Source organism: Geospiza fortis, unplaced genomic scaffold (genome assembly GCF_000277835.1).
Source record: "Geospiza fortis unplaced genomic scaffold, GeoFor_1.0 scaffold171, whole genome shotgun sequence".
NCBI classification, from domain to species: domain Eukaryota; kingdom Metazoa; phylum Chordata; class Aves; order Passeriformes; family Thraupidae; genus Geospiza; species Geospiza fortis.
Genome location: NW_005054313.1, coordinates 7,443,234 through 7,467,600, shown reverse-complemented (window position 1 = coordinate 7,467,600; position 24,367 = coordinate 7,443,234). Strand labels below are relative to the sequence as shown.

At 39.5% G+C, this 24,367-nt stretch overlaps 1 protein-coding gene across 1 annotated transcript in view; it reads left to right on the top strand.

Annotated features, from left to right (window-relative positions):
* The window catches only part of THSD4 (thrombospondin type 1 domain containing 4), a 218,354-nt gene extending 194,847 nt beyond the window's left edge, over positions 1-23,507 (top strand). Inside the window, exons 12-20 of the mRNA XM_031055908.1 lie at positions 1,526-1,622; positions 2,491-2,733; positions 4,961-5,090; positions 5,837-6,041; positions 6,325-6,498; positions 16,196-16,369; positions 18,548-18,727; positions 20,601-20,745; positions 21,563-23,507. Coding sequence (XP_030911768.1) covers positions 1,526-1,622; positions 2,491-2,733; positions 4,961-5,090; positions 5,837-6,041; positions 6,325-6,498; positions 16,196-16,369; positions 18,548-18,727; positions 20,601-20,745; positions 21,563-21,705 — 1,491 coding nt within the window. The 3' untranslated portion in view covers positions 21,706-23,507. The remainder of the gene's footprint in view (positions 1-1,525; positions 1,623-2,490; positions 2,734-4,960; positions 5,091-5,836; positions 6,042-6,324; positions 6,499-16,195; positions 16,370-18,547; positions 18,728-20,600; positions 20,746-21,562) is intronic.
* The last annotated feature ends 860 nt before the right edge of the window (positions 23,508-24,367 follow it).

Sequence of the window (24,367 nt, the reverse complement as noted above, 5' to 3'; positions counted from 1 at the left end):
TGATTTTGAAACAAGTTAAAACAGAAGTCTGAATCCCTAGTTGGTATTAATAGATGTGAATTTGGTGAAGCCTTGAAGCATTAGTTGTCCTCTGCTGGGTCACTGGGCCATTAGGATAGCAGGACATTTTACTTCTAGGTCCATGAAACCATGAGATTCATTGGTGAGAACCAAAGAACCAGAGGCAGCTCTGGTGTTTGCTTGTGGGTTTGTTGTTTTGGGTTTTTGTTTGTTTTTGTTCTGATTTGATTTTGTTTGGTTTTAAATGGTACTTTGAGTATAGTCTGAGGCTTTTATCAGACTAATCTCCACAGAGAGTTCAGGCTAGAACTCATAAGTGTCAGTAGTAGCAGTACTGAAGTAATCAGAGCTAAAGCATTGGAACTATCAGCTCATGACACCCCTGCATTTGTAGTGTGGGTGTGCTCAGGCTCAGAGCAGCAGTGCAGCAGAATTCAGTTGGGAATGGAGTGTGCTGCTAACAGTTTATAAAAGCTGTCCTAAAGTCGTATCTTTCTCAGGTCCTATTATGCCCAACTGCTTAAACAAGCACACCCAGTGTAACAGTGACTGTCAGAGTCATGCTCCTGTCAGCTCACCTGGGCTTGTGCAGCAGCATTCTGAAAACCCTGAGCTTCATTTTCACAATTAAAGGAGAAAACCTTCTGGTTCCTGCCTGTGTTTCATAAAGAACACATTGATGGAATTGTGGGTTGCTGTAAGACATCTTGGTTCAGTTGAAGATGAATTTGGAAGGATGCAGGAGGGCTGCAGGCGATCTTCAGCTGCTGCAGCAGGTCCATGGGCCTTTGGGACCCGTTCCCTGATCTTTGCTGGGCAGTGCTCCTGGGGAGGGCAGCAGGATGGCCCCAGTTTGAGCTGGTGGGTTGTTGGGGCTCCATGGGTGCTGAGGGAGCTGCAGGTGTGGAAGGAGCAGCAGCTTTGCCAGGGACACAGAGCAGTGAGTGTGTGCTGTCTGCAGGGGTCTCCTTGGGCCCCTGGGGAACCTGTAAAAGTGCAGTAGGCTGCATGTGTAGGGCTGGGGGTTGTGGTGTTTTGTTTTTTCTGCTTTGTTTCTTCTTTGCTTTTGTTTCCTCAGGCGTCTGTCAAGTCCCTGCTATCTGAGAGTGTTTTGATGACCTTAGGACCATCTCTTCTGCTGCTGAGGCCTGGTGTGAGCCTCTGCTGCTCCCCTTGCTGAGGAGGGAGGCCATGGCTGGCACAGCCCACAGCACACCTTGGCCCAAGCATGACAGTCTTAGGTTTTTCAAAGAAGATTTAGACAAACAGTTTCTCTGCCATCAAAAACTAGCTCAATTTGCAAACAGAGGAGCTTGTATTTTTTTCTTTGCAAACAGTAACTTGTATTTTCTTATTTTTGCATTTTTTTGAGACAGTCATTAACCATTGCTTCTATCCCAACCAGTGATAAATAACATTATGTAGCTGATCAGTTCAAGTTGATATTTAAGTATTAGTAGCATAACAAGTGGAACAACTCAATGTATGCTGGTTTTCTTTTTAGATGATTCATCAGCAGCCTAACCCTGGTATACATTATGAATATATTATTCCAGGAGACAATGTCATTAGTCCTCAGTTGCTTGCTCACAGGAGGCCAGGTAAAATGTCACCATTTCCTTTTATCAAACACTTTTTGTTACTTAATAAGCTAATGGAGAAAGTCATACTGATAAATTAGTGTAAATGCTGTCATTGATGTGGGAGAGGCCCAGAATTTCACCCTACATGTTAAATTAGAACTCACCATCGATTTGGTAAAACTTCAGTGAATTAAAACTGGCAGGGTTTATTATGCTTTAGCTGGGAAGATTACTACTTTGAGTAGGAGTGTTGTAACCATGTCTCAGAAATGAAATAGAACATGATCTTTATTTTCACAGTGTTTTTCTTTCTGAGATAATTTAAAACAACCCTCCACAGTTCCCCTTTTCCCTTACAACTGGAGAGGATCAAACAGAACAGTGTTCTCTTCCCAAGCAAGAATCTGGGCAGCCCCTGCCTGAGCTGTGAGTATGTGCTGTGTGCACACCTAGGAAGTTCTGAAGGACAGGAGAAACTTTGCAAGTGAATTTGGTCCTCACTTTAATGTTCGTGACTTGCTTTGACAGATTTCTGAGTGTTTGGTATGTTCATAATGAGGAGCAGCTGTGCTGTGACATGGGGAGGCACAGAATGCAGAGCATGGAACAAAACAAAAATGCTTTGGGAAATTTTGACACCGGGTGCTTTAACTCTACGTTGTCTTTGGAGATTCTTCAGTTTTTAGTTTTCAATGTACTTGCTGGCTAAGATTTGGTTATCTTAGTTTAAAGCAACACAATCTTTGCAGGTCACTATTAGGCAGTCTCTACATAGCAGATTAAAGCTGCTTCCAAGTTTAGTGATTCTCCAGTTCTAATTATTAGAGAATAAAAACAAAGACTAATAGGCTCATTGTTTTACTTTTCTATTATTGTCCATCATCAGGGGAGCCATTGAATGGTCAGTTAGGAATGCCAGAAGGTACAAGTCATGAGTCTGAGGATTTGCATAGAGAGACAGACATTCTCACTGGACAGTCAGCTGGAACTTTTCCAGTTATTCAGCCAGGAAGATTTCCTTCTCATCAGCCAGAAAACCAGGTGCCTGCTATGCAACCACCAAGACAAAACCGAGAATACAACTGGAAACAGGTTGGGAAAACTGAGTGCACTACTACATGTGGGAAAGGTAAGTGCTTTGTGTATGCACAAAACATTGTTAGACCTGCTGTTTTCTGTTCACTGTGCAACCAAAGGTCACATCACTACTATTACCTGTGCTTGTATTTAAATCAGTAAAACCAGCAAAATTAGAAATAGGAAGTGTGGAAACTGTAAGGAAAGATATGGCATTTGTCTCTGAAAGGAAATATTTCAGCATTTATGGCAAGCTGCTCTCTCCCATGCCCTTGATGCACAGCTACTTTCCTCAACATCCTTTGGCATTCTTTACCATTCCTTTTGCCTCCCCAGCTTTATCAGATACACCCACTGTGCTTTTTTTGTCTTTGTCAACAGTTTTCTGACCTTCATGGGAAGGTTTCACAGGCATTTCATCAGACAGATCCTTGTCTCATTGGATGTTGCTGGAGCAGCACTGATATGACTACAGAAGCCTGAGGTTTTAACAGGGAAGAAGTGGGAAGGAAAAGGGATGGAAAGGGCCTGGTGAGCTTTTGGGAAGTGGTGCATACACTGCTTGTATATACTGCAGAGATTAAGCTTTGCTGCCAGACATTCACAGTGACCACAGATTCAATAATGCAGAACAGAAGCAATTACTTGGAAGAATAAGTTTTTTTGATGGTAAAAGTGAAATTTTTTGTACTGTGCATAGCCACCCACCACCATACCACAAAACTGCAGAGGTTTAAAATAAACATGTACCAGTGTGGGAGCTCAGCTGACTGTCACCAGTTCATTTACATGTAGAACATTTGCTTCCTAATTAGTTTGAGAAGACACTTTGTAAATTTGGTCCAAGGCCAGATGGGTGTGCATGTTATAGCTACAGACAGCTGAAAAAATCCAGCAATATTGATAGCAATCAAAATTGCTTCTCAGTTAAAAACAAAGAAAACTCCTTGGAGAAATTACTGCAGAAGTACTAGAGCTAAAATACTACCAGTAAAATTCAGACTTCCTTAAGTCAGCCCTTTTGTGGAGAAAAATATTTTAGTTGGCATTTAAGCACACTGTGCTTTTACTACAAGTCATCTAGGCAGAATCCATAATTGTGTCTGATTATTGGCTAGCAGCAATCAGTCTGTATCAACTACTGAGTGACTGAGTTCCCATACTCAAGGTGAATTTCAGTATCCAAATCAGGTAATTTTTGGTGCAGTTGCAGGAACACATCAGGGTAAATGTATTCTTCCTTTCCATTCTAGAAATCTTGGTTGTGTATGCTGTGGCCTTTATCAACATTGGCATATGGTTCTTGTTCTTTCTGCAGAAATCTAGTCACTCTTGGCAGTGGTATTAATGAAATCTGAGTCAAAATGAAGACAGCAAAACTCTAGGACTTAAGAAAAAAAAGAGAAAATAAAAAAATTAAATTCAGCCTCCTATTTACTCCATGAAATTTAGCAACAGAGAGCGAGAAATAAGTGTCTCTTTTCCCATTATATGAAGAATGTGTGCATGTTCTGATTAAGTTAAATTCAAAAGAAACTGGACCTTGAGAGCCAAATCCTGAGACTATTGAGAATGTATGAACATTTATTGTGATCTTGCTGTGAGATGCCCCTGACTCTCTGATGGCCCTAAGGCATTTCAGGCCAAACTAGGTTATACAGGCTGACAAAGAAAGGAGTGGAAAAATCAGGAAAAAAATCTGTACTATTTAAGGCTTTGTTTTCATTTTGCGTCATTCAGTATAGGACACTTTCTGCTTTTTTATTTCTTCTATGTTTTCCATTTCCTTTTACTTTATTTCTTCATGCAGAAATGTAGATGATGGTTTTTAATTGTTTTTTTAAGATCCACCAAAGTTAAATGACCTTAGGAAATTCCAAGTTGCAAGAAGAAAAAATAAGTTATTTTTGTGCTACCTAAAGAAAAGGGAGGCTAAATTAAGAGTTTTGATGGAAACCTGAGAGATTTCAAAGCACATTTGTAAAACTGGCTTAGAAAAAGACTTGATTATCTTTTTTTTACAAAGTGAAAATGCTTCCCATGAGAACTGCCACCATCTCTTGTCCTAGATTTCCATTTAAGATGACTGAGCAAATAGATCTGCTGGAATTTGTACAGTGTAGAAACTGCTACCACCTCCTGTCAGCTCTTATATTTGGAAATTTTGGATAAAACCTTTGTCTGTATTTCCTGTTGTCAATTTACGCTTTTCCTTTCTGCATCAATGTTGGGTGCTGCTGTTATTGCAGTTCTTTACCTAATTGACTGTTTCATTTCAGGATCACAGTACCCAATTTTCCACTGCGTCAACAGAGTCACTCACGAGGAGGTACCCGAGGGTTACTGTGACAGCAGCACCAAACCCATTCCAGAAGAGGAGGCCTGCAACCTCTTCCCATGCCCTGCTTTGTAAGATACTATAACTTAAGTGAAATAAGCCAATATCACTGGGATCTTGCATGTCAAGGGGGCTGTTCTAAGTAGGACAGTAGTTTGAGTTTCTAAACACAAGAGTTCTGAAATAAAATGTGTAAACAATTTAGATACTTCCTTTAAATGTGTGTCCATGTCTTTGTGCTTGTAAAGAAAAAATGGAAAATAACATATTTATACAAAGGTGACTGAATAAATACAGTGAAATTTTGGAATGAGAAGGATCTATCTAGAAATTTTTTCAGTCTCTAAAGTTAAATCTATTTGTTCATTGCTTATCATTTTCTATTTCAGTTTTACTGAAGAATGAATGCGTGGATGCATTTTGTGATTTTTGTGTTGTCTTTTTTAGAGCCTTTGCTGCAGAAAAATACAGCACATATTAAATATTTTCAGAAGTGTCATTAGAGCAGTAATATATATTATAGACAGATTCTTTTAAAAACCAAGCAGCTGTTACAGGCTTGAGTAACATTTACAATATGTCTTGAGACCATGAATTGTGCAATCTGAATCCATGCTCATAATTCCCAGCCTTTGCAGGAAGGCTGTGTAAACAAGTGTGTGATGGTGCCTCAAAGAGATCGCTGCACACACAGAGACAGAAGTGGGATTTTATAGGATTCTGGACCAGCATAAGAATCATGTCATTTCAATTCTGTTAAGATCAGTGTTAGAGAATTCTTTGTGGAACAAAGATAACCTTTTTTTTTTCACTTCAGCTGGGATATAGGGGAGTGGTCTGAGTGCAGCAAGACGTGTGGGCTGGGGATGCAGCACCGGCAGATCCTGTGCCGGCAGATCTACGCCAACCGCACGCTGACCGTGCAGCAGTACCGCTGCCAGCACCTGGAGAAGCCCGACACCACCAGCACCTGCCAGCTCAAGATCTGCAGCGAGTGGCAGATCAGGACTGAGTGGACCTCAGTAAGTAGGATCCATTCATTTGGGGTAAAACACCTCAGAAAGAATACAGATTTTCTTCCAGGGATCACTAATCAAACATCAATTTGGTTTTGTTTAAAACAAAGTGGAATATTAAAAACCTTGGAAATAAGCAAATCCTAGGTCAATAAATCCCCGCTTGACTATGACTATCAGTTTCCTAACCAGAAAGATCTTAGCAGGCATGAATGACCTAGTCCCAGCTCCCTGGTAAGCCACTGCAGTCCTTGCACAGAGTCCTGATGCAACCTCCCTTTTGTCCCAGTGTTCAGTGCCTTGTGGAGTGGGGCAGAGGACTCGAGATGTGAAGTGTGTCAGCAACCTTGGGGACGTTGTTGATGATGAGGAATGTAACATGAAGCTGCGGCCAAATGACATCGAGAACTGCGACATGGGCCCCTGTGCCAAGAGCTGGTTCCTTACAGAATGGAGTGACAGGGTAAGGCTTCTCAGTATCTTTATCCTGCCAAACCTTCTAAAACAAGACCATCAGAATTTTAAAAATACACATCTGTATAGCCATAAAAGGAGTAATCTTATTTTCCATGTTTATTCTTGGTCTTTTAAACAGGCAAAAGCAAACAAAAAAATAATGATCCCAAGGGCTTCTTGAGTTTCTGTTAAGATACAAGAATGCATTGAAAGGGCAAGCCTGTGGGTACATGGCCAAATGTCCAGACTTAGAATTGGCTCTGAGTCTGAGCTTCCCAAAATATTGAGTGAGCTGAGATTTATTATTCTTCTTGCTTAGTGCTGAGTCTCAAGATTCAGACTCTTAAAAGTTTCCCCACTGTTTTGTTAAGGGATATCGATTTGAAGCCTGATGTCTGGGTTTAAGTTCAATCCATAAACCAATTATCTCATAGGTGTGAAAAGAGGGGAACAACTTCATAAAGTCAAGCAGGCTTGATTCAGGCTCTTGTATTTTGTGAATGTGGATGTTTGGGTTAATTTTCTTCCAATGAGTCAGATTCTCTGCATGAAAGCAGTAAAACCAGTGCTTTCATGATTTAGCTTGTTTCGTGATTGGGCTCAGAGTTGTTATTCAGTGGTGATATTTATATGCTTTCATTAAGAGGCTTACAAACATGGGCTAAGAAGAGCCTGATATTTTGGTCCTTCTTGTGGATGCTTGCATATCAGTTTCATCTGTAGGCAAGTCCAGCCTTCAGTCTGTCTTTGCTTTGACAGATAACATAATTTATCAGTGATGCTGTAAGATTGCATTCATAACTTCATGATTTCATTCTTTAGATCACTTTGTGATAGTACCTCTGAGAGCCAGGAATGTCAGGCTCACAGGCTGGGCATTAGTTTGGACACTCAGAAGATTTTCCATGTGGTTTAGATGCTGAGATGGAGCAGGAACTTCACAAGTAGGGCAGGTACCTGCTGTATCACAGAACTTTAAAAGGCTGATCATACTCTTGTTACAAGGTCTGCAAAATTTTCCGCCCTCAGATGACTCAAATAGATTTTATAAAGAAGGCAAAAATATAGACTGTTTAATCTGTGTCATTGTAACTGGTTTTTTCAGTGTATGCTCCTGCATAGTATGGACAGAACGATTCCAGGAGAAGCAGAGGTACTAGTGTGAAGGGCAGAGATTTTGCTATAGGGAAATGGCAGTGGTTTTTTTTTTTCTGCCTTTTTTTTTCCTCACAGATCTGTTCTTTCTACGGTGCTGTTAAATCCATTATACTCTCAAAGACATCATTTTGCCCAGCTGCTACCATCCAGTGCAGTTCCACTGCATAAAGCACAGACATTGCAGTGAAAACTCTAGCACTATCCTCTTGATTATTTTGCACTGATATTTAGTCCTCTGCAGAATTAAAAGCAGCTTTGGAGCTGAAGGTTATAACTGTAGAATGTTATTATGCTTATTTATACATGTTAAATGAGATGTAGAAGTGAAGCAGGTAATGTGGAAAATGTTGGAGATTTTTTTTTTTACCACAGACTTTTTAGGGCTGGAGAGTAAAGAATGGATTTTGTTACCTTCTCAGTTTATATAAGTGTACAGATTAATTTCTTCCAAATGCTTGCTACTGTAGTTGGCATTATTCACCATCACCTCTGCCAGGAGTGGGTTTGGAGTTTGATTCACAAAGAGGATGTAAGAAACAGCTTATTTCAGGAAAAAAAAGTAGATTTGAGGTGAAACATGCAGGATCTCCTAAGATTCACACATACCTCATAACTGGGATGTTGAGACATTCAGGGGCAGGCAGTGAAATCCAGCAGCAGTGAACAGCTTTGCAAGGTCAGGCTCTTGGCTATTAGCTGTGTGCTTGTGCCTTGAAAGGGCTGTAGTTTAGGAGCAGAAATTTCTCTGTAGAGGAGTGTGTTTCTGTTGAAAAACAAGAGAAGAATTCTGTCATGGCGCAGAAGTGGTCATTCCCAGGTGTATGGGCTTTGCATGTGTCATTTCCCCAAACAATTCCTTAAAAAGTACTCTAAGCCAAGCCACACTTCAGCAATAAGCATAGATCAGCGATGGGCAGCCACAAATGGTTCAGATAAGCAGCCAAAAGTTCAAATGCTTTAAAAAAGCTTGTTCAAACCTCTTGAGTCTGCAAAACTCTGGTGGAAATCTCACAAGAACAGACCTTCTTTGTGAGATTTATTACATGCCTACTTCAAGTCCCAGCTGGAAATACCACAGAACAGTCTTTCCCATTGTATTTTGACATTTCAGCCATGCCTAGAAATAAGAGGTAAAAGAACTTATCATAACTTCTGGAACTTTGAAATGGTTGAGTTCAAACTTAGTTACAGCTGGAAGAGAAGGCCTTTTCTGAACCCACTTTGCAAACACTTCATGTGTACAGTTGCACATGCAGCAAGTAGAGATTTCCAGAAGCCTGTCAGAGATTGGTTAGGCACACACTTCCTCTTTCAGCAAGGGATAGATCAGACTTCCCTGTCTGGAATGATGGGATGCATGGGCTATTACAATATAGCCTTGGTTAACTAGCAAAACGTCAAGAAAAAAACACAGCAACATAAAAATTGCCATTGTCTTTGCTGGCAGCAGATGTTCAATTTCAGGATTTGATATTTGTGCAGAATTTGACATGGGTATTCTTTAACACTGTTTTAAGAAAAGAACATGGTCTAATCTAGGAATGGTGAAAAGATTTTTTTTTCTTATTTTACTGAGACCATGCAAAGTCTTAATTGATGCAGAAATCATTCTAGTTACCTATATTATCATTAATAGTTTCTGTGGTTCTGAACTAGTAACTATCACTACTTTTCTTTAAATGTGACTTCAGCAATATTACATATATGCGCTTAAAAAATCTGTAGAGCATATACAAATTTGTGTGTAGGAGTTGTGTTTCCTTCCCAGGGGTGGGCTGTATGTTGCTTTACCCTGTAAATAACACTTGGCTGCCTTCTTGCCCTGTTCTCCAGGCTTGTTTTCCCACAATGTAGTTATGTATTTTATGGGCCACCTGTTTCGCCCCATGGCGTTGACCTCCTTGGTGTTGGTTTCTGCACACACTGAATTTTTATATATGTAATTAAAAACCCCTTCATGTTCCTAAGACAATGCAGTTCTTGATTTGTGGTATTTTGATAAACAGGTATCAGAGTCCATTGAGTGTATGTTACACAAACAAGGTGTGTGGCCACCATGTGTGCTCTGGAAAGGAAGGGAGGAAAAGCAGTTCATCTTTGGGAAAGAAGCACTTCTTTTCTGAAAAGTGTATACTCTTGTTCCTTGTAGGGGAAGTAGGTATAAACAGCATCTATTGATACTCCCAGGCTCAGTCTTGAGAGAAACAGAAATTTTTACCCACTTGAATGGAAAAGATTACAGGTTAAAAGTCTGTAGTAGCAAAGTGAGACTGATAGGTCTTACTTTGTCTGTGCCTCTTTGCATTTATTGCTCTATCTTGAGCATAAATAAGATAATTAACTTAAGTTTCATGGCTTTGACTTGTATATGATCTTTAACCTCTTTTGCCTATAGAGAGTCTAGACAAACTTTTGTGATATTTTTATGTGCATTTGTAGAAAGATTGCTTCCTGTCTCATAATTCTCTAAAGATGTCATCCTGCATTAAAGCAGCAGAGTTCCACCAAACAGCGTCCATTAATTAGTAGAGTAAATCTGGTGAACCTTACTGAACTTAGCAACAAAATGGGATTGATGGGAGCAGATGAGATTCTTGCAAACATTTCACATGACTGATTCTTTGACAGCTCTAATTGCTGGAAAGTTTATTTCTCCTATGGGTCAGGAGCGGGAAACAGCATTCTCCTGATTTACAGCAATGGGAGACTCACCAATGTTTCCTTCCAGCTAACTGGAGCATTTCCCTCCTGCATTTTTGTTTATTCCTCATTGCCATCTCCTCTGTTCATTTGTTTCTCATTTTATGTTTAGAGCCTACTTAGAAAGGAAGCCAAAATACAAACAATTCTTAGATGTTAATGAGATTCTGCGGCCAAAATAAAATCTTGGGAAGAAAGGAAAAATGCTGCACATCAGGGAACATAATCAAAACAAACCAAACACATGCTCTGGATTTCACTCTTCATTAAAAGGAGTAACAGCAATGCTTCTGTAATATTGTCCTGCAAGAGAACTGTAGTAAAAGGAGAACTTCATAAAAATCAATGCGTTATTCCTCTCAATTCCCAACATTGCCTAAAAGGTTCAAGTGTGTTTGTTGACCAGTCAAATCTGGAACTACCAATGAGTATTGTAGCTTACACTCTTCTTTCACTGCTTTTTATTTAAATCTGGATGCTTCACTTAAAAATCTGAATCATGGGGAAAAAAAGAAAAACCACTATTAAGCTTGTGCAAGAGTTAATTATTTTTTATTATTACTCTTTATTTGTTTTAGTATAAAATAAAAACAAGATAAAATACCTGTTTTCATTGATTTCATGTATGATTTATATGGAAATAGAAGGTTTGCATTCTTTATATATGAATATGTAATTCACTTGATATTTGCAATGAAACATACAGCCAGGAGGGTTTGATAGAAGGCAGGCCAAGGTCTACAGAGATTTGTGTTTCCTTGTGACCTGCCTTGCTTTGCCCCAGTTCAGCCCCTGAAGCCTGCCTGGCTGTACCTGTGGCCCAGTGTCACAAGGAGGGTGGCAGGCAGGGTCCAGGCTGTCAGGCAAGATCAGTGATGAGGCAGGGGCAAGGTCAAGCTCAGTGTCAGAGCAGGGGCAGAGCCCAGGGTCAGACTCAGCCCAGCCACCCTGGGGCAGGTCTGTGGCAATGGGGCAGAGCCCAGGGGCAGGGCCAGGCTCAGGCTGGTGGGAGTCCCAGCGGGAGGGACCATGGAAGGGCAGGCTGTAGCTGGGTAAAGGCACCTCTCTGAGGAAACTTGGGCAAGGACTGATGGAGCAGGGGTTAAAGGGAGTGCTGGGCCTTGGGCAGGGTGTGCCTGGGGCCAGGTGAGGCTGGGCAGGGCCACTTCAGTGTGCTGGTGCACTCGGGCCCTGGTAGTGCTGGCAGCTCTGCAGGGAGGGGCATGGTGTGAGCTAGAGCACAGAGGTGCCTTCCCTGCTGCTGATCACTGAGGGGACATTGGTTTGGTGATCACTGAGGGGACATTGGTGCTGCTGATCACTGAGGGGACATTGGTGCTGATCACTGAGGGGACATTGGTGCTGATCACTGAGGGGACGTTGGTGCTGGGCTTGGAGGGTGCCATGGAGCTGCTGTGCTGATCCAGCACCTGCTGCGTGCATAGGTAGGTGCACTCTGAAGGGAAACAATTCCAATCTGGCTATCAGAAAATGTTTTGACAGTGCATAAAGATGTTTCTCCCTTTGCTCCCTTTCTTTTTTTTTTTTTTTTTTGTTTGTTTGTTTGTTTGGTAAGAAATCAAGGCAGCTCTCAGCAGGTTTATGTCCTTTGAAAATCTGTCCCAGTCTGCTGTGGCAGAAGTGATCTTCTGAAATACAATTCTGGGTGTATTATTGGAAAAACAAAGGTTATATAATCTGTCTAAAACCCCTTCTGAAATGGATTTTCTCAGAGTAGGTCAAATAATGCTAAGGAGTTTTGTAAATGTATTTGAAGCATAGATCTTTATTTTTCTGCAGTAACATCAGGCAGATGACTGTAAAAGCCTGTGCTATCTTGTGGGAGATAATTAAGGTGATGAAGGTTAAAAGTGTGGTAAACAGAAATCCTGCACAAATGGGGGTGTTTTACTCAAACTCAGTTGGTTGTTATTTAAGACTTTAATTAAGGCTAGCAGCGGTGCTGAGGCCTGTGTGAAAGCTCTCGGGAGGCCCAGGAGAATCCCTCCTGCCACTCCTGTGCTCTGCTGCCCCATGTGAGTGCAGTGAGTAGGGCTGGCACGTTAGTGAAGGGGAACTGGCACTGCTAAAAGGGATTTTCTTGCTCTACCCTTGTCTTGTAGCTGTGACAGAAATTTAGGCTTCCACTCACAATTTTCCAAGTTTGCAGGAATTTGCCTTATTTTCCTGGACTGCTGCTCAGTTGCTTTCCGACAAGTATCAGAGCCCTGAATGAGGGGTTTTATTTTTAGTTTTTAATGGGTATGGAAAGCTTCTGAAATTGAACTCATGAGGGAAGGACCTCAGGAAGAGGAAAAATGGCAGACTCCTTAAAACACAGACGGAGGTTTCTGAGGAATTTGTGCCAATTACAACAAGACTGTGAAACAAAATATCTTTAATAATAGAACCAGAATAAAGTTGCAGCTTGTGAAAGTTCCTCATGTTTCACAATGTTAGGTTATGGCAGTTACTGTGTATTAATGCAACAAATCAATGGCACCGAACTGAAAGTAATGGGTGTGTCAGTTGTGAAAAACAAGGGAAAAGATTCATTATCCTACTCCCTACACCCTGCCTTGGACCTTAGAAATCCATGATTTTCACAGAGAAGATTTTTTGCTGAAAAGGAGATAAAAACATGAAAAAACAAATGCATAATGTGAAACATTCAGGTTTAAGTTTGCTTTGTAAATCCTTAGAGGGTAGTTAATCTGTAGTAAAATCTTGCAGCAGAGAGTGGAACAACCCTATACCTTCCCATTTGGTATTTCCTCTGTTATTTGATATGCAAGCCTAGTTCATAACATAATCATTTAAAACATAAGACTAGGGAGATTTTCTGGATGACTTTACAGACTAAATTTGTTCCCAGCTCTCGTTTGAAAAGCAGAAAAACAAACTAGATTGTCAAATGAAAATTAGTTATCAATAAGAAAAGTATTTGCAGAGTATATGCATAAGTTCTCTCTGCTTAATGTAATTGGACACACTTGGAATGGGAACAGCCACAGAACTGATTTCTGTAGGTTTGAGTGGGAGCCAGGGTGTGGGGCTCAGCTCACCTGTGAGTGGCCTGTCTGAAATGGGTGTAGTTTAGTTGTAGTTTGTGTGAACAGGAAAATGTTCACTGCTGGCACAATTTACATTATTCTTGTAGTTTGAAGAAATTACCCGTTTACCTGGTAAGGTAAAGGCCTCCTTAGCCATGACATTGGTTTGCTGAGGAGGTGAATCTGTTTTACATATCTGCTTGAAGGTGGAAAATTTTGTGTGCACCACCAACAGAAAAGGTTCATTATGTTACTTCTAGGCATCATTAAGAGATGCTTATTTACTTGATGTTGCAGATGGAGGAAGAAACCTGAATTTCTAGTCTCTCAAAAATTGTACTTTGTTAGAAAAATTGCTTCTAAAGAATGAATCACTTCTTCAGTTCTCTAGGTATTCCATTTCAGTAAAGCTTTGCTATTCTATTTGAACATCTTGTGGAAGAAATCAACTTGCTGATAGGAAAAGTGGTTTTCTATTCTGTATCAGTTGACATAAGTGTAACATGATTACATATTTCACACAAGTAACCAGTGTTCCTCCCTGCAAGTGAGCAAAGAGCAGTTTGCTACCAGTGGCATTTTCAGTCCCTGGGCTCCCTCAGGAAGATGAGTGACTGTGTTGGTTGGTCCTGTTGGTAATAGTGGTGTTGTCATGGCATTTGCTGTTCTGTGGGTGAACTATTGGAAGTGAACCCTGACACTGTTACAAATGGCAGCTAAATCAAGTTAATGGTCAACTTTGTGTCTCATTATCAGTTTTTTGACTCAGTCAGTAAAATTTTTTAAATGTTCTAATGCAGATTTATATTCATTCACAAGTAATGTGGTGCTCGTTGTGGAAGTAATACACAGTTTCTCCTAATTACATTGTATGTTAAAAATAAAATCTGAAGTAGCAATCAAATGCATCTTTTTCAGTCATACATGACATATTTATTTGTGGGTTTCTTTGCATGTGAAATATAATTGCTTGTTTAAATTCCATTGTATACATATCTTTCAGTAAGCTGCACATAGGTTTTTCTTCTTTGTTAATGGTCTATGCACAGAATGCTAAATGCATTTAAAGAGAAAACAAAAGGGAAGATCAAGAATAATTAAGCAACAAAGGAATGGTCCAACACGAGACTTTATTTCCTTGGCATGTTTCTGTTTTTTAAATGTCAGTAGTTTGATGCTGCTTAGGACAGTGAAATACCAGATACTTTCCTGCTTCAGTAGATGAAAGAACAAACTCTAAGGGCATAAGTGGAATTTATCCTGTGATTTGTGAATGACATGCATACTGTCTCTGAATAAGTGACATAAAAATCAGTATATCACTATTTAGTAAGAACTTTTGGAATTTAGCAGTGTAACTTTCAGAATAGTGAGCATTAGTTACTGGAAAGTCATATCATTAAAAAGCAACATTGAATGGGCATAAGCTTCTATGGCTACCTCTCCTAAAACAAATTTAAAACTTTCAGTTGAAACAGGCTGGGCAATAACTTTTGGTAGTTACAGTTATTTACTGAGGACTTACCTGAATCTTTTGAAATGACCTGTCAAAGTAATTTCTATTCTTCTACTTCACTGTGCTGTCACACTCTGTCAGTTTGTTATATGGAAGAGTTCCAGGATGTGCTGTGCAGTCACTTTATTCCCAGTGCCACAGCCCTCAGAGTTTTCCTGGCCTTGTCCTTTCAGCCAGTGTAAGATCCACCTGGCTGACAGCTTGACTGCTTGGAGGAGAAACCCGGAGAGCAAAACAAAGGCTGAAATAGGACTGCTGTCCTATTTTTATTGAAATCACCCATTCTCAGAGCTACTAATTAGTGTGAAAAAAGATGAATAAAATGAAAACTGGAAGAATTTATGGACAGGAAGAAGAAAGGAAAGTGAGAAAGCTAACAAAAAGCTGTAAACCAAGAGATTTCTTTCTTAGCTAATCCTTTCATTTTTGACTGTAAAGACAGGTACTACTTGTAGTGTTTTCAGAAGTATGAAACTAAGACAATTTGCTACAGCTGGATTACAAGTAAAAATAATTGACTTTGAATAAATGAATGAATGAACTTCCATGACTGTCATTGTCATTTCCTGTGCTGTAAGAGCCTAAATGAGGGATGTGGAACTCCAGGCAGCTCTTCAAAATGCAGTTTATTACATCCAAGACATTACAGCAGTCCAGGGTGGTGGGTGACAGAGCCTGTGTCTACAGCTGTCAACTCCAGCTGCAGGCAGGCCTGGAGACCCTTTGGTTTTGGTTACAATGCATTTTATACTTTTCTTCACTGAGCATCTTAATACAGTAGAACCAATCTATACCTTAACTTTTATCTATAGCCCATCATAACAACTATAATTACCATATTCATGTTACTGTTCTCCAATCACTAAAAGTTAGTACATCACAATTTAAGCTAGAAGAGGTTTTTCAGTTTTCTTGCAGTGGAAAATTCTGAGACCTTTTTTCTACTTGCAACATTTGCTGACTTGTTTGCCTGTGCTATCTTTCTGCTTGGTAAAAACATCTCCTTGTTTGAGGTGGGTTTATCCTTTGCTCTAAGCCATAAAAACCCTTCTAACTAACCCTTCTACCCTTTGCCTCCTTGGTTAGCCAGTAAGACTGGCTCAGCAATTATTTTCTTCTACATCAAAATTTGCTTCCATCTCTATTCCCTCTTCAGATTCTACAGTTAAGAATCTTTTTGCTAAGCACACATATCTGTGAGACTTTCTTGTCAAACTTCCATCCTTCCCAACACTGCAGTCTGAGGGCTCACAGTGCCCCTGTTGTGTCTCTCGCAGTGCTCGGCAGAGTGCGGGGACGGGATCCGCACACGCTCCGTGCTCTGCATGACCAACCACATCAGCAGCCTGCCCCTGGAGGGCTGCGGCAACAACAGACCCGCGGAAACAACGCCCTGTAACAACGGGCCCTGCGCTGGCAAGGTGGAGTGGTTTGCTGGGGGCTGGACACAGGTAAGCCAGGCACCAAATCTAACATTTCTGTTGCTTTTCTGCTGGTATTTCACTTCTAAACTTGTATTTCAATGCAATAAAGATGTGTGCCATAAGGTATTTCTTCATCTCTCTAGAGTATTTTTTTGTATTTTACAGTATCTAAATACTCTAGATACCAAATATGTCTATATATATCAAATATATCTATTTGGTATCTAGAGTGTTTTTCTCTACAGTATTATTTGGTATTTTTCCCTGTATTTTACTGAGTTGATGTTCAATACTTTTCGGCATCTGCTGAGTTTTTTTACTTCGATGAAAAGAAAAAAAATTGTTTTTCTTCTCCTCTCTATCTTCATTTTTTGTTTTTCACCTACTGACCCAGTGTATTTATGAAAAGAATGGTGACAGAATTCTGCACAGCATGTTCAGGTAAACACTAAAGCAATGGATTTGAAGTTCTTACAGTACAGCCTTTGTGATCATGCATAAATGCAGGGAGATACATACCTATACATATGGATGCATATGACATTTCCAAAAGATAAAGAAGGCAGAAAGCAATGGCTAAATCCAAAAGTTAGCTTTGGTATTGTTGTACTGAAAGTCATTACAATGGCCAAAAGAACAAATTTTGGTTAGTGACCTCTATACTGATGATACTCTGTCCTCAAAGTAAATTCTTCCCTTCATCCACATGTAGCAGTCCTTGTTCCAAATGAACATTTCTTCTGCCAGGTACAAAGGCATTTCAGAAGCTGTTAACTCATGCCCAGGCATTTGTGTCCTGTTGTGTGGGCTCTGGCATTGCCTGGAGAGCCTTTGGGACTGCTTGGTTAACTCATTGCACTGTACATCCCACAGTCCTTCCAGGAGATAAAGAGCTGGAAGTTAAATTGGTACAGCTGAGGGGGAGATTACAGGGCTACTGCTATGCTAATGCTTTCAAGTGCAAGTAATAATTATCGTGTATAAGAATATGTATAACAATAATAACAAATTCAGATTTAAAAAATCTTTATCTGCAGTTCTAATAACAGATGAAATCCAGGACTTGTTACTCAGACTGCTCCAGACAGTGAACAGGAACTCTGTACCCATTTTTGCTGTGCTGGAAAGGTGTTCAGTTCAGAGCATCCTGACTATTCTTTTAATTCACCTTTTTTCTTTGCATGGAATTGAATTATTTGATGCACACAATCAAAGTCTTTACTGATCTGAAGACTGTGTCTGACAACATCAATTCTAGTGGCCAAGTCCTGGCTGGTCTATCTGGTTTTTAATAGCAACATGAGAGCAGTCAGTAGGGCAGAGCAGTGAGGAGCACTGAGGGCTGGCCTTCCCCTGCCAGAGCTAAGGTGGGGTGTTCAGGTGGTGCCTTTAGGAGGAACCATGGAATGAGATGTTTTGTGTTAAAGAACGTGCAGTTACTCTACTTCCTGTAGAATTTATTCAGATGCATTTATCTTAAGGTTATTCATTCAGCTCAAGAGTTTTGTGGAAATCTGGTAAAGGGATTGTAAATTCTACCTAAAATATAAAGAAAATCCCCAATGTTAGGAATGTTTAATTGATTTAGGCTGGAAAAAGCCTTCTGAAAATCGTAGTCCTTTATGCAACCTAGAAACCAGTATGTTGCTGTAATAATCTTCTAAAAACCTTTTTACAAGTGCCAGAAACAGTATTGTGTGTGTACTTAACCTTTAAATGGGCAGTAGGAATCCAAGTGAGTCAAATTCACTTTTCAGAACTGGAACCAACACTACATCACATAGATACTTGCAAACATGAAAATAACACCCTGGCAGATCAAGGCATTTTCTAAAAACAGCACAGAATGTGAGGCTTTGTAAAGCTGCAAAACTGTGCTTTAACCTTATAACCCTCCAAAGTTCAATGCAGCACATAGGATCCTGCTTCAGCAAGAAACAGTAACTCTGCTTATGGAGAAAGTGAGTTATGCTTCTCTGTTGATTGGGAAAATAAATACCAGTTTCTTCAATAGCTACAGGTAAAACTACACTTTGAGATTTTTCCAGAACTACACTTAGAGTCATATGTCTTCTTCATGAAGATAATTAGAAATGTTTTGAGTCCATGGTAGCATGTGATGTAGAGAAATGTTACTCTATAGATAAGTTGAAGGACATGAGGAGCATAACAGATTGTCCCACTTGTTTTTGTTCCCTGATACAGTGCTCTACTGAATGTGGTAGTGGAACTCAGCAGAGAGAAGTAATTTGTGTTAGGAAAACTGAAGGTAATTTTGAAGTTTTGAACCCCTATGAATGTTCATATTTGGAAAAACCTCCCAGCCAGCAGTCCTGCTACCTCAAACCATGTGGATCTAAGTGGTTTCATACAGAATGGAGCACAGTAAGTCTGTCATGTTTTCCTGTATCTGTACTTTGTTTGACACATCTTTTTCTGTTTATATTGAAAGAGAACACTATTTGCATACAACCACCCATCATGAAATTGATTTAACTTTGCACAGGAATGGTAAATAAAAAGAAAGCATACTCTTTGCCTGGTGGAACATAGAAAATTCAGGAAGTATCTTGACCAGAAAGAGACACTGCACAGTTGTCTTTCTATCATTGATGTCTTCTTCATAGAATCTTCCTGTGTTATAAAGTTGGTTTGGCCCTTACAGTGAGACAGTGTGGTATCCTTAGAAGTTCCTTTTAGATCTCTAGTTTCATTAAAATTAAGGAGTATTTAAAAAAGAATGAGGGATGTATTCATTTCTTAGAGTCAGTTTTACCGTAATATTTTACTGTAAACTCTTCACTGTAATACTTAGAACTTCACTGGGAGAAAATGTGTTGTATCTTCAGTTTCCCCTGGAAGTGGACCAGCTACATTCACCACTTGCCACAAAACACTTCAATTTCATCTGTAATTTCCTATATCTGACATAGTTTATTGGCTTTCTACCCCCAAAAAAACCCAACATTTTTGTCCTAAATGAAAATCAGGGAGTCCATTGTCATCTTAGAATGAGATGACACCATATTGAATGCAGTAACTTGGACCTTTGTTGAGCCATAGCTCAGATTGCCACTGGCAGCTCTGCAATGTGGATGCAGCTCAGAATGGTTTGTGTGAAGTGTGAAGTGAGTCTTCGTTCCATTCTAAGTGCTTAAGATCTCTGCAGACCTGAAGTCCTTATGGCTGGATGTGGAATAATTTCAGTGTTCTATACAGGCATGTAACAGGAGTAACTCTAGAAAAATCCATGTTCTGTTACTATTGCACATGGCTGCCCTTTCAAATGTGGGTAAAGATTGTACTTAAAGATGAAAAAACACTTAAAAATATAATATTGAGACTACTTTGGTTAGTTTTTTACAATATATGACTTTATGATCATGATAAGTTGTTTATGCAGTGTTAGGAAAAGAAATAATTATGCCAAAAAAGTCAGAAAGTAAACATTCTTACTAGTTTTGGGCTATTAAGGTTTTAATCATAAATGACCCAAGTTTAATTAAGTTTTTGAGCATTAGGTCAAACTGGACAGTGAGCCAAATCTCAAAGACCTCACTCAGGCAAAATCCTTGGCCAGTGGGGATTTACTTCAGTATGGGCAGAAATGTGTAATAATTGGCTTTAAAAGTACCATAACAAGCAAGTACAAAAGTCTCTGGCTTCATAACAGACCCTGAAGGAGCACAGAAATATTTCCTTTAGAAATTCAAAGAAACTTACAATGGTTAGTAAAATCATTGTGCTGCAGAAGTGAAAAATAATTGAGTGCTAGGAAAAAAAGGTAATTAAAATTATTCTTGCTTGTATGTAAATGGCAAAAGGGAGAGGTGGAGGGCAGGGCAGTCAAGTAAAAAAGTTCAGTACAGTTAAGTTCTTAAAGCAGGAAATGTGAGCACTATGGAAAGAGGAGATTTGGGAGATACATATAAATTAGCAGAGAGCAACCAGGCTAATTAAAGAAGCAGATGCTAAGTAATAAATTCAGAAAGGGAACTGTTCTAGCTTGATTTCAGTGGCACAGCATCCATTATGTTTATTTGTCTGCTTGTTGCTCCTGTGGTCAAAAATGTTGGGGAATCTTGAAAGACACTTTACCTGTATATTAAGGGCTTCCTAGGTAGAAAATAAAAACCAGTAGGGTGAAGTTGATAAAAGGCTGCAGTGATACCTGGCTCTGGCATCAGGGTTCCCTTGTTTACTTTCTGTAGTGACACATCTCCTATGGCCTTCATGAGCTTCAGTTTAATTGTTTCAGTGTTCCAAGTCCTGCGAAGGAGGGTTTCGGCTGCGCGAGGTGCGGTGCCTGTCGGATGACATGGCAGCCAGTTCTCAGTGTGACCCACAGCTCAAACCTGAAGAGAAGGAACCCTGTAACACACAGGATTGTGTCCCTGAAATAGGTAAGGCAGAGGAAACTCCTGTATAACTGTGGAACTCCATCTAGTGGAGAAGTTATTTTATAGAGTTTAATAGTATATTTTCTTTATTGAGTTCAGGGTTTTATTTTTACACAAAATACAGCTCTTTTCTGTGATTTAAAAGTAGATTTCCAATGAAAATGTTTTCCTTGTAATGTGTAAGAAACTGGCTTATTCTTGAAGTTGCTGAGAATGTGAGAGATCTGCTTCTGTGAAAATGGTACATACAGGGTGTTTTTCTGCAGCCTCCTTGCATTCTCCAAGGTTTCTCTTGGAAGAGTATTTAAAACAAACAAAGAAAAGGATCATTATATACTGCTTTTGGAAACAGGTTCTATATGAACCAACAAAATTGAACTTAGGTATTAAATGCAATGAAGCAATTTCCTTTTGTATATAGTAAATACAGGGATGCACTTAATTTGCATTGGAATTAGTAATTCATCTCATACAGATTTGAATTTTATAGTAATGAGAACGGCTAGGAAGAGAAAGATGCAAGAATTTAGAGACAGTTTTAGCTCTGAATGTTTTCCAACAACTTTCAGTTGAGAATTATTCAACATACTTTAAGGTAACAACATTAAAAACCCGGGAAAATGGGGATAGCTATATTTCTTCTATGCTTTATGTATCTTTATATGAAATCCTAAATAATCTGATTTATTTGCTTAGATAACCTGTTTTAACCTGACAATGAACGTTTAAATACAGGTTTTACATGGTAAAAGGAAGAGAACTGATTATTTGTTGCTCTAGTACAGTTTTCTTTAGTTTCTCTCTTCCTTTCTCTGCACAGATGAGAACTGCAAGGATAAATACTACAACTGCAACGTGGTGGTTCAGGCCCGGCTCTGTGTGTACACCTACTACAAATCAGCCTGCTGTGCCTCCTGCAGCCGCGTGGCAAACAGACAGCCAGGCTTCCTGGGCCGCAGATAACACACCCTGCCCTGCTCACTGCGCCTCTGGCACTCTGCACATGGAGCCTGGGCAGTGCTGCTGCTTAGACTGCAGCACTTGGAGCTTCTTAGAGATGGGGTTTATATTGCTGAGTGCATCGAGACTTTGGTTAAATCTCACACCCTTTCAGTTATTGTGCAGTTATCTTTTTTAGGATGTTTGTTGTAAAATCATGATTTTTTTTAAAGCATTCATTTTTAATGATACTATTATTTGCACCTGCTCATCAGATACTTATTTAAGGAACATACTGGCCTTAAGATTGTGAAATTAATGAGAACTAAAATCAATTGCAGGCAATTACTGGAGATAATTGACCAGTATGCATGCAGCTGCTCCATTATTTCCTGAGTGCTTACTTGGTATTTTGGACTGCCTTAAGTTAGAGGACTAAATCAATGAAACATGCATGAGAAAAAATGACTTCCCAAAGAACCAGACTCTTGAAAAGCATTTATCATCAGTTTCCTAGCACTCTAACATTTATTTTTAACTACTTCAGTCCATTCATAATAAATCAGAGTCACTGTTAAGGTCTCTCAGTTGTCCTTTTAAGTGATGTCCTGTCCTTAGGCAGCAAATATATACACACTTGACTGCCAGAAGGTGCCTTTATATTTAATTCATAAACTCGTGAAGACACACTTTTTATAATTTTGTATGGATTTTAAAATCCATTCCCTACCAGAGTGACACTAGTGTCTAACTCTTTAACAGCTGCAGCTGTCAGTGAGTCAGGTTAACCAGAAAGGTGAAGAGCCTTTGCTGGTATAAAAAGTTATTGTTTCCATTGGTGAGGTCTCTTTTCTGTAGGGGACTTATTTCAGAACTGGGATCTTGCCTAATTCTTGTCTCTGCACTATTGTTTAACAACTGCCAAACCAAAGTACTTTGTTCAGACCTAGTCTGGAGATGTCACCAGTTTCTGAAACAGCCACCAAAGGAGAGAGGCCTGTGTGCCTTAGAGCAGTCTGTTACTCCTGGTATCAGGCAGCAGTATGGGTCTGATAGCTGAGTATCTGTACAGAGGGGATCTTAGCTATTGGCATTTTCAGGTTTTGATCAGTTATTACAACATACTTGTCTTTCTTTGCTCAGTGCTTCATTGTGCAGATCTATTCATACCACTCATTTTCTGTTACTTAAGAATGGCTGCAGACTTAGAGCTGATTTTAAGTGGTGATTTTTCATTTCTGCAATTACTGTCCTAAGCCTTGAGACTTGCTAAAGGCAAATAGTATACTATGCAGTGCAGATGAGGTTTTGCATTATCTGCTTGTTCTCTAGCCTTTATTTGAGAGGTCTTTCAAATGTGTAAATAAGGCTATGGGGAAAAAATAAACACCTCTGCTTATTCAGCTGTTTATTACAGCATATTGCTTGTAAATTAGTGATGCCCATCTATGCATCTGTTCCTGAAGTGCCTGATGTCTGAGTTGCAAAGCAGCTGTAATAATCTATGTTCAGTCAATCCCAGAGGTGTGGTTAAGGTATCCTGCCACTGATGCAGAGCCATGTTTGAGCCTCATTGTGTATCCTTTTGTTCTTGCTGCTTTGGTGGAGAGGAACTCTGGGAGGCAAAGGTTGCTGGGTGTGAAAGCAGGCACATCAGTTTATGTGCTGGGAGCCACAGGAAGGTGGAATTCCTGTAGTCTAAAAGCTGCCTTGCATTGAGATTGACTTCTGAATGTTTTGATTTGGTCACTCTTGAAAAATATATTTTTGACATGATGAACTACTACTGTTTGGCTACATGAAATGAAGAAGTGTTTCCCCTAAAATTTGGAGGTACTCTTTGTGACTATAAATTGTTGTATGTCAGCCAAAAATGTCATTGGCTGTTTCTGTACACTTTGACTTGGGCTTTTTCACTGTAAATAATAGACATAAAGTTGTTAGAAATTCTAATTAGGAAACTTCAAGTTCATGAATCTTTCACAGCCCTCCTGTTTCCTTGTATTACAAAGATTTATCCACAAAGATAACTTAAAGATTTGTTATCATATTATGTTCCTTAGATTCTTGACCAAAGAATGATGTGGATGAAGTGCAGTGTAAACAGCTCTGGAATCCATTACTTCTGAATACAGATTTTCATCTCTGTATCTCATTGCAGCAAATCTTGACATACATTATATAATTTTTGCTATTATCTCTTTCATCCCAAGGAACTGTTTCCTGTCAGCTTGAGGGAAATACCTGTTCCATAAAAAGGCTTCCTGGAAACCCCAAGGCAAATGAGATGCAGAGGGAATCTGGTTTGCAGTCACAGAACAAATTCTTCTTACACATGCTTTGGCTGTGAGACCATCAGTGACTCAGCACATAGATAGACTCCCCTATTTTATAAAATCTGTTCTTTTGCTCTGGAACATATGGCCATTAGATTATTTTACAAAGATGATCATCTTGTAGGCTCTGTTAAGCTGCCACTAATGGAAACAGTGTTTGTGAGAGCTGTCAAGGAATATATACATACACATAGCAGTATAGCCCTGTATTACATCTAAAGTATGCAGCTTTGTGAATTGAATGCAGTGAGCTATGATTATGCAAACTGTACTTTATTTTTAAGTAAAGAGACATTTTTCAGATGTATCAGATTAAAAAGAAAAAACAGTTTTACTTAATTAAATATCTA